Source organism: Pungitius pungitius, chromosome 10 (assembly GCF_949316345.1).
Source record: "Pungitius pungitius chromosome 10, fPunPun2.1, whole genome shotgun sequence".
Lineage (NCBI taxonomy): Eukaryota > Metazoa > Chordata > Actinopteri > Perciformes > Gasterosteidae > Pungitius > Pungitius pungitius.
In genome coordinates this window covers 20,014,085-20,024,461 of record NC_084909.1, presented here as the reverse complement: position 1 = coordinate 20,024,461, position 10,377 = coordinate 20,014,085, and the positions used below count along the sequence as shown (strand labels likewise).

At 44.9% G+C, this 10,377-nt stretch overlaps 1 protein-coding gene across 1 annotated transcript; it reads right to left on the bottom strand.

The window, feature by feature from the left end:
* Nucleotides 1-213: 213 nt before the first annotated feature.
* lrrc3 (leucine rich repeat containing 3) lies at nt 214-1,243 on the bottom strand. Its single transcript, XM_037487763.2, has one exon. It carries the CDS (start codon nt 1,012-1,014, stop codon nt 214-216), a length of 801 nt encoding a protein of 266 aa, XP_037343660.2. The 5' UTR covers nt 1,015-1,243.
* Between the last annotated feature and the right edge of the window lie 9,134 nt (nt 1,244-10,377).

The following is a 10,377-nucleotide window of genomic DNA, read 5'->3' as shown; positions in this document are numbered from 1 at the left end:
GTATTTTTGTGCTTTCGCTGTGTCGGTTTAACTCGTATTTTAATAAAACAAATACTCTTGAAATGATAAAAAATACATATATTCATTTATGGGGCTTAGAAAACCCCAAAAGACCTATTTCAGTCTCTGAATGACAATAATGTCCTTGAACACTGGCGTTAACTCAAATATTTACAGACCCACAGCGCCCCCCCCCCCCCCCCCCCCCCCCTCCTAGAGAACAGTGCTGATGGTGTCGAAGTCCTTGCTTATCTGCGAGCTGCTCGGCAGTGACTTGAGGTACTCCAGGTGCCTCCGGGCGTCCTCCTGGTTGTGCCTCACGTAGTAGATGACGTACGCGATCACCATGGTGAACCAGCCGAACATGGTGACGAACATGGCCACGTCCGTGGTCTTGTGGTGGAAATTGCAGAAGTTGATCCCCGAGTCCAGCACCTGGATGACCGGCTTGCCGGCGTACTCCTCCTGCACCGCCGTGTGGCACATCACCTCGTTCACCGTCTCCGGGTCCAGCCGCAGTTCCCTCAGGACCTCCTGCAGGGTGCACTCGCAGTGCCACGGGTTGTTCGAGAGGCTGATTTTCGCCCGCAGACGCGCAAACGCCTCCTTGGGAACGCTTTGGACGCGATTGTTTGACAGATCTAAGACGAGGAGGCTGTCAGAGACGCCCTGAAAAGCCCCCGGGTCCACGGTTTCGATGTCATTATTCGACAGGTCTAGCTCCTGGAGGTAGTGCAGCTCCTTGAAAGCGTGGTTGGGGATGTGGGTGATGTGGTTGGATGCCAAAAGCAGGACAACGGTGTCTCTTGGAAGATCTGGTGGGATGCTGTCCAAGTTGCGGGACATGCACTGGACCACAGTCATGCCACTCTTCTCCATACAGTGGCACCTTGTGGGACAAGCCGTCGCTGGTGCACCTGCAATGAACACCCCAAAGAGCAAGCGCCACAGGAGGCCAACGCCATCAAAGACGGGTAATTTCCAGGGCGCATCAGGCCCCGCTAAGCCCTGCATACTCAGCAGCGACCCCCCACTGCTGCCGTCAGGCCAAAGCAATCATAGCTCCGCCTGTTCTGCAGCATTTAAAAAGACGATTGCAGCCTGAAAATGTCCAAATTGATGAGTTTATTCACGCCAACAAAGGTGCTTGATGTGATACACTTCTTAAAAACAGACTTGATGAAGTTTCTTTAGAATTGTTTTTGGAGCAGCTCATCCATAAATCGAGCTGCTCGCTCGGCATATTTCTGCACGGCACCTCGGGTTTATTGCGGTGCCGCTGGTGCCTCAGTGTTCAGAGCGCTGGCTGTAAGAAGACAAAGGGTAAGGTCATGAGTACGGTTCTTTATTGCAGCAGAACATGGCAACAACCAGCTGTCAGAGTACATGACGAATCATTCACACCGTGACTCCTGCTGAGATCAGTGATTTTCTACGGGTGCAGCCTTCGTCTTTGTCTTCCCAAATTGAGCTGAGAAAATGCTATTTCCACCACGCTCACAACACGTTTAACGTGATTATTGTGAAAGATTCATTCCACTGCTGCAAATCTCATAAAGCAGGAGGCACACGCGTCGGTCATAGCCAGCATTCCATCGTCCAATTACTAATCACTAAACTGTGTTCCAATATTAATTGAATTATCGTAAAGCTGAACAAAGAGGAAAACAAAACAATGAGACTCCTACAATGGAGCTCCTTCATGTCTGCTTCCACAGTCTCTGTGGAGCTCTCCAAGGTCCCCGTCTGTCCCGCAGGAGGAGGACTGCGCACCCTCTGGTGGGCTAAACCCCTCCCCGCGTTCGAGGTCATCCGCCCCACAGAGCCGGTGACTTCTGCTCAATGTTAGTGTTACTTTCTTTTATCGTTTGTCTTTGGCAGGGTCCTCTTCAGGGACACACACACACACACACTCCAGAGTGTTAAATAAGCTCCCAATCAGCCTAAGCCCAGTAGGAGGTGTGGACAAGATGTGGACATCCACACACAAGGGCAGCTCAAAGGTGGTGACGTCATTACATCATTAAGTGGTGCTTTGGTTCCGCAGGTCCGGGTTCATGCCGATTGGGCCGGAGCTCGTCTTAGCCGTCATTTGAGCGCTTTTTCGTAACATCCTAAAAGGGACTTTTACTGGAGATTATCCCCCAACTGTCTGGGTCATGCTTTTCTGGAAATAGAAATTGCTGCTGAGTGTCAAAAGGGATTTCTTCCTTTTTCACACATTGAGGACCACAAGCCAAGTTCACCACAGTCTCATTATATCAGAGACTATATTAGTAGACTTTCCCAAACTAGAAAACACACTAAGCAATCTGGATCGTACATACGTTTGTAAGATATTTACATATTGGCACAAGCTGCCCTATTAAAAATTAAAATTAAATTAGAAGGTAAATCACCTCTTGATGAGGAAACCGATGTTTTCTTCATACTTTTAGTGAAGTCAGTGAACGTATCACAGGTTCACTGACACTTTATTCAGCTTAAATACAAAATCAGGTCCGAAAGGGCAAAGATTTGAATGTAATGGGTAATAAAGTGATGAAATCCCACATTAACGTTACGTCTAAAATACCACAGCGGCAACAAATAAATACACGGAACCAAAAGACTGAATAATTAAACCTCAATTGTCCCACTTACCGGTTAACCGAGTTTTATCCAAAGGTACTTTGTGAATCCCGTTTGACGTCTGGAGGACCGGGACACCGTCTGGAGGACCGGGACACTGTCTGTAGGACCGGGACACCGTCTGGAGGACCGGGACACTGTCTGTAGGACCGGGACACCGTCTGGAGGACCGGGACACCGTCTGGAGGACCGGGACACTGTCTGTAGGATCGGGACAACGTCTGTAGGACCGGGACACCGTGTGGAGGACCGGGACACCGTCTGGAGGACCGGGACACCGTCTGGAGGACCGGGACACCGTCTGGAGGACCGGGACACCGTCTGGAGGACCGGGACACTGTGTGGAGGACCGGGACACCGTGGATACCGCGCAGTAGTTTCCTCACATCGCAGCTGTGTCGCGGCAGGACGAGAAATGAAGCTCTGAAGAAACAGCAGCTTTTCATCCACAGTTCTGGGATCAGAAGAGAAGTCGCAGCGGGGGGGGGGGGGGGGGTGAAGCCTGAAGTTGTTACATCGGCTCACTTGTTGATGAGGAGGACTCTGAGCGCATCTCTCCTCCTCCTTCTCCTCCGCCTGTCAGAGTCCGACCGGAGGGTCTGTCCTCCTGCCTGCGCCCCCCCCCCCCCACTTCCACCTCCAACCCTCCCTCCCTTCAGCTTGACACGATCAACCAAACAAAAACCTTCCCTTATATGTATCCCCATGAAACTTCATAACCCTTCAAAAAAATCTTCTTTTAAAAAAAAAATTCAGGACACATCTATGGATGCAAATAATCAAAATATAGTCCCATAACAAGCTTCATATCGTAGCTTGTGAGTGACAGCGGTCCTGTGTGTCTCTTATGAACATAAATACATGCCAACAGGAGCCAAACAAGTGACATGAATGAACTGCTTGTGTTGAAAGTAAAGTCAGTAAGTGTAAATATAACAGAACAAACTTGACGTTTTTCAAAAGTATATGACTTTGATTTTGTAAACTTCTGCAATGGCACGTTTTTTTTACAGCAATGGATCATATAATGAAGACATGTTATGAAGGCAAAAAAGTCCAAACTCTTTTTTTTTCTTAGTTTCCAATGAATTATTAAAAAATATTCTGCAGTATAAAATGCAGCAAAATATTTTTCCAATCACTTTTCTTGCAGCCCTCCTGAAATCAAACCTTTCCCATGTGACATTGAGCGGGGATGTAGAGATTTTTGGAATCACCCACATGGGCTGGATGAACCTGACGGGATGTTAGGGGATTATATCATCCTGCATCCTGCTGGTAATTACCCTATTGAAACCTGAGACCTATTCCCACGTCTCAAACTGCACACGGAGTGGACTAAACGCTTTTTACATGATGCTGCTTCAGGGACTGAGTCAAGCATTTCAGCCTCATCCAGCAGAGTGAACGTTCTCCTCAGCAAAGCCTTTAATAGTGTTTCATTGAAGAGATACATCTTTTTACAACATGCACCTTTACTTATTATAGAAGTGTGACACTTTGCATCAGTGTGGTAATGAAGGTTGCATTGTGATCTACGCAGATTGATTCTACATAACAGCACACACACATGATAACAGCTTTTAGCATTGGTTTGAGTTTTTATAAATTCATCTCATTAGCGAGAGTCAAAAATAAAAAGAACTTAAATTTCATAAAATGTACCGTGGCTTCTGCGTTCTGTATAACCTGCACTAAATTGTGATATGTCTATTTTTCAGATCACCTTGAGAAGAACACACAATTATAAATGTGCAAATGTAGGCTTTGAACAGTCCGTCTAACTGACCGCTTCATTTCCATCTGCTCTCCCCAACAGGATTCAAATGTAGGTCAGCTGGTCCCAAGGTTTCAGGTGACATTTAAGCTGCCCTTAAATGAGGTAGGCCTCGATTGCCCTTTTTGTAGAGAAAATGTGATGGAGTGCCCTCTAGGTGCAATTAAACATGATAAACTGTAGGCTTCAGGTAGCCCTTCCTTTAGCAGCATGGTGATGAACTGGCCTCGAGGAGGCCGTTAAATGCACAAACATGATGAAACACCCTCGAGTGGTGCCTTTCAATTGGAAGAAGCGATGCAGTTCCAACAGATTTAGAAAATACTGTGGCTTTCAATGTATTTCCAGCTTCCTGCCTCCTGCTTCCAAGTAGCCACAACTGCATCAATATGTGACTGAGATCAAATGCACGATTACCGATGAAAATCACTGAGCTTCTGGTCCACTGAGCCGCCATCAATTCTTTTGAGAAAATGGATATTGGAAAGATTAAACTGGTTCGGATAAGAACACCTTACGATGTCAATAGAACCTCAAACAACAACAGTTTGTGCCACCAAATGTTTTAGTTCTGAAGGTGAAATTTGAACGTCTTAAATCCAACTAATTTAAATTGTTCAGTCTGGCAAGGACATCTCAACCAGCAAATGACAAATAAGAGCAAATGGCAACATCAAGAGAGCGAGCTGCACAAACCGTAGCTTTTTCTTCCTTTCCTAAAAATGCAAATGTTAAGATAAGACTGTAAGTATTTCTAAATTTAGCCATATGGCCGCGGCCTTGATTGTCAAACTGTGAGCAGAAAGGCACCTCCCTGCCTGCGAAATGACTTTTGCCAATTTAAATTGGATGCTTTACGGACTCAAAATATCCAAATGTCATTATTTTAACCATCGTAACCATAACAATTGGAGATAATTGAGGCCAAAACATTATGGGTTGTGTCAATAAATCAACAATTTGCAGCAGTAAGGGATGCTGTAACAGCACTCGAGGAGCTGCCCGGACCAAAAACAACCCCCCCGAGGACTGGAGGGGGGTTGAACCTGGGAAAAGGGGAAAAGGGGGCCCCTCCCGGCAGGAATCGGCACATCGGCCATCTGATACGTCGCTTTGCATCAGCATCATTTCCATCTGTTTCATCCTTCATTCGACGCGCACATCATCAAGTCCTCACCCATCTGTCATTGTGTAATATCCCAACAAAAGAAGAAACCACCAGACTTATTCAGGCTAAATAAAGGCAACGTTTAAGTTCCCTGAAAAAAAAAAAATCATTGGAGGAGCAGCTGGAGGAGGGATTTTATCTTAAAAGATATCTGCTGAGCTTGACAATTCACAGGCAAATGTCATCCTTTGTCCAATCAGATGAAGGGTCTCAGAAGGGATCGCCGGTGGTTTCATTGTGCTAGAACACACACACACACACACACTGAAATCTAAGTCAAAATGTGAAGACTGTGGCGGTCCGATAAGAGAAAGCCAAGGTCAGGAATTTGGAGCGCAGCTGTTACGAAAGCAGCACAAATACCACGCGTCCCCAGGCAGAGATGCTGCAGGGTTCCCATGTCGCTCCTGTGCTGACCTTCCTCAATCGACCCCACACGCCAGGCACCAGGCAGAGAGACTCCGGGTCGCGTGAGGCTCAAGTGCAGCCGTCGTTCAGGAGGAACAACGACGCCGCGTCCACCACCACATGGAGTTATTGGGCCTGATGTATCCACAGAAGAAGGGCTTTAGTTTCTTCTGAGGTTTGAATGAAAAAGGTTTTACTCGACATCTGTCTGTACATCTGAGGTGTGATTCAGTGTGTGTGTGTGTGCGTGGTTGAACTTACTTAGTGGGCAAAAACCACACGTCCATTTGTCTCCAGGAGACTCTTCCCCCGCTCACCCGTCCCTTAATTAATGTCCAAATGATTTGGAGGAGACTAATCACCCACCCTCATGTCACCTACTTGCTCATCCATGTGTGTCACTTTGGATTCATCTCTCCTCAATGCTTGAGATTCTGATGAGAGGACATTTGGGTTGGAGCAATACATCACAATTAGGTTCAGTGGCTGCAGCCGTGTCCGAGGCAGCAGGACATCAGCAGCTCCTGGCCTCCACAGGCACAGGGACTTGATTTAATGCTGTTATTCTCACTGTGTAATTATGCTGTGTAACATGTGTGTATTTATAGATTACCATTCCACACTTTTTATACACGGCCGTGTACTCACACCCTTTGACTTTTCTCACATTTAATTGCGTCGCAGCTTTATGCTAAATTACTGCAACACCCAATGACGATCAAACGGAAAGAGGATTTTGGAAGTCATTTTAACTAAGTACTAGGACCCTGACACTTCCCAGTCTTCTGTGTGGGCCCCTCCATTGGACTCTGGCCGTGGTGAATTAATCCGACTGGAGGTGATTTGGAGGCACGTAGCTTTGAGGTCCCCCAGCTGACGCCGTCCCTGCAGTCACAAAACCATGAGCTTAAAGGCACAGCTCAGACACAGGATAGTGGTGAAGAACATGGTGTTCTCTGAGGCCTTCAGATATAGTTAGAGAAGTTTTAGTTATTAGTTATACAACACATTCAAGTCTCCAATCATTCTCCGTGATTAGTTTCTGGTGATCATTTATCCACAAACCTTTGGAAAAACCAGCTTTACCCTCTAATTGAATGAAAACATTTCTTTTCAAATGTTTCTTTTCATAGTCTCATTGTAGCGAAGCCAAGCCTCAAAAGCCCTCCGTATTGCAGAATCACACGCTGAACACTTTCTACCTACAAGGGATGAATTTTAAAATCATTTTTTACCATTTATAAGTGGGAGGGGCTATCTCAATGTCAGAAGAAATATAGATCATGCGTTAATTTATTTTCCTTAAGAACCTTTTAAATAACATTTGTCTGCGTCAAAGAAGAAATGTGTGAAGGTATTGGATCCTAATGAGCTTTTAATTTGGACCTTCCTGCCATTGTTGGGATCATCTCTCATTAGAATGACTGAATGCAACCTGGGACTTTGAGTATCAGCCATTGAAGACTGGGAGCCTGAAGGTGACCCCCTGACGCCCCCCCCCCCCCCCCCCCCCGTGGAGCGACTACGTCGATCTGCACCATCCTTGTGGACAGAAGCGTCCCCGGTGGCGGCGTCTCTTGTTCACACAATGAATGTCGAGCCACGACATCCCAACGTGTGAATAGCAGCAGATGATCATGAAGACGGCACAGCGGAGCCTTCATTCTGCATCAGGGTTGCGGTGCTGTTTATGTTGGTATTACAGTAGGCTCACATTATGAGATTGTAAAGTAAAGCGTCTCAAAAGGCGCTGATGGAGTGAGCAGAGACAAGCGGAACTCTGAAGATGGTGTTTTTTTTAATTTACACTGAGCAATTGTGATAGTAATGTAAGATCAGAGAGAATACCTAAAACATGTGTGTGGGTCTCACTGACCTTCTCAAGAAAAACTCACAGTGAATTTAGACCTTTTTCCGGGGGGTCTTTAAATGGGTTGCATTATTTTGCAAGATGTTCCTGTTATTGTGTCCACATTCCTATCCATTGAAGTTTCTCACATTCTGAAATGAAAAAATATCCAAACGAGCTTCCGGTTAAAACACTGCGTAGAAAGAGCCTCACAAAACCACAATTATATGATGAAACGTCTTGTGACTTGGGACAATTCTGCCTCTGATTGTGCATGTAAATCACAGACTATTAAGGGAAATGAAGCCAAAAATAAGTGTGCTAATGCGCGCCTGTAACGTGCATTTTAGGGATTTAGTGTAGCTATTTTGTCCACTTTTATGGTCATTAGGTCGGGCTGAAGAATAAACTAAGTGGCGTCATGCAGAGTTATCTTGGAATCATTTGCACCAAACATTGAAGCTGCACTCGCTGCGATTCATTAAGGGGTGAAAAAAGCTTCAGTAACCAGTGTGGCGTCGAGGGAGATGGCTAGACCAAAGAATATGAACATCTGGACTAAAGTCCTGCTTCTCACAGTGCTGTTGTCCATTGGTTCTTCATCTTCTTTCAGTGATGTAACCTCTAACAGCACAGAGCACTTTTGGTTGAAAAGAATAAGTAATTTATTGATTTATTAAACTGTCAACGCAAAAAAACACAAAGCCTTGAATGGATTACGGCCCGTGGGCATCAACCCCATTATGACACGGGTAGATGAAATCCAGCGCTCTGATTGGTTGAGAGTGAGTCACGGGGGGAAAGATGACAAATGCAAGTCCGGGGAAGAAAAACACAAACTTTATTCTCTTCTTTTTACAAAACACTTCTTAATTAACAAATACAATATGGACCTTCAAGAAGCAAATGATCAAACTTAAACATGATCAAACCTCATACAGCATCGTGTGGTGTTACAGGCTCTTTGCTGCTCCAGCACACAAACAATGTATTGGTAAAACGACAAAAGCAACACAAGAGTTGTTTGACCTACACAACATTGTGGAATAATGAGCAAATAAATGATGCCATGATTATGAAATGTGTGGTAATGAAAAAGGCAACTCAGTAAATAGGTCACAATTTGAAGCCTATTAAGGCTGCGCATAACCAGCAGAACCTGCAGATGAAACCAATGATGTGCACTGAAAATATTAAACTCATTTTATTATCAGGTTCTCCAGATGAAAGAAAAGCAGTTTGCTCTGTGACGCGTTCTCATCTAGAGATTTACATTTGTTGTGTAAATGTGAAACCATTTGTAAATCCCTTACAATTGTTGTTAACTTATGGCCGACATTCAGCTTGAGTTTGAGTCGGTTAGTTAGAAAAACCAGCAGCTTAAACTGATGTAACCAAGGAGACACTGGGTTCGATGGTAACTGTAACGGAGTCATACAGAAATTCCTAGTGACGCCTTGACTTAACTTAACTATTGACTGACGTGCAGCTGGGAAACCATACAACTGGTTCATCGTTGGTACATATGTAACAGACTTATGTCTCTACTGTTTCATACATGCAAACCAGGAACGTTTGCTTGCTGCTCACCAAACCGGCACATGATCCTGACGAGATGGAAGCCTAAATAACGTGATCCTATTTCACGTTTGTGTGAATAAGGCAGGGTTTATTTGTAGCATACACTGGAATTTCACTCATCACCCAAACCTCTTCAGCAGTTCTCCAAGGAAGCTCTGAAAGATGGAAGTTTGTGCATCACAGTGCGGCCATGAGGTCATTTTAAAGTGGAGTCAGTGTGATACGGCGTGTTCCCTTTCACCCTGCAGTCGTCCTTTCCACCTGTTTGATTTTGAAATGAATTGTAAATGCAGTAGTATGTCATGCAGATGAATCCATAGAGTAACACTAAGGTGTCAGGCTAATGCCCACAGGGGCACAGTAACGTACTGAGTTCATCAGAGTGAAAGAGGAACATTACATGTGCCTTTTGTTACTTTTTTCTTTAGGCTTTGACGTTTATATTGCGTTTTTTGAACGTAGATTAAATATGTAATTATATAGGGGTTTCATTTATTGAATAGAATGCTTGGTGCACAAGAGAAAAGCTTTTTTTTAATCACCTATACTTTTTAAACCTATACTTTCTGTTTACCTTTTGGTGCCTGCAGAGAAAAAAAGAAAAATGCAGTGAAATATTAAATCAAGAGGTAAAAGGGAGCGGATGAAAGGTACTAGCATCAAAGAAGGGGACATTTCAGAAACAGAAACAACAGAGACGGAGGTCTGAGGCGTCCCAGATACCAGGTTCACAGTAAATACTAAAAATCATGAAGCACTTAAATATCAGGAAGGTCAAAGACAGATAAATAAATATTTTAGGTGTAATGCCATTCACTAAAAGGTCATGTGATGCACTGAGTGAAGATGGGTAGAAATTAGAGTGTGCCCATTGCAGTGACTTCAGACGTCAGCCTAGAACAGTTATGGGGGGGCCAGGGAGCGGGGGATGGAGGGGGTGAGGGGGGTGGGGGGCAGACAGAG

Coding starts and splice junctions, on each gene's coding strand:
- lrrc3 (XM_037487763.2), bottom strand. CDS start 1,014: ATGCAGGGCTTAGCGGGGCCTGATGCGCCCTGGAAATTACCCGTCTTT.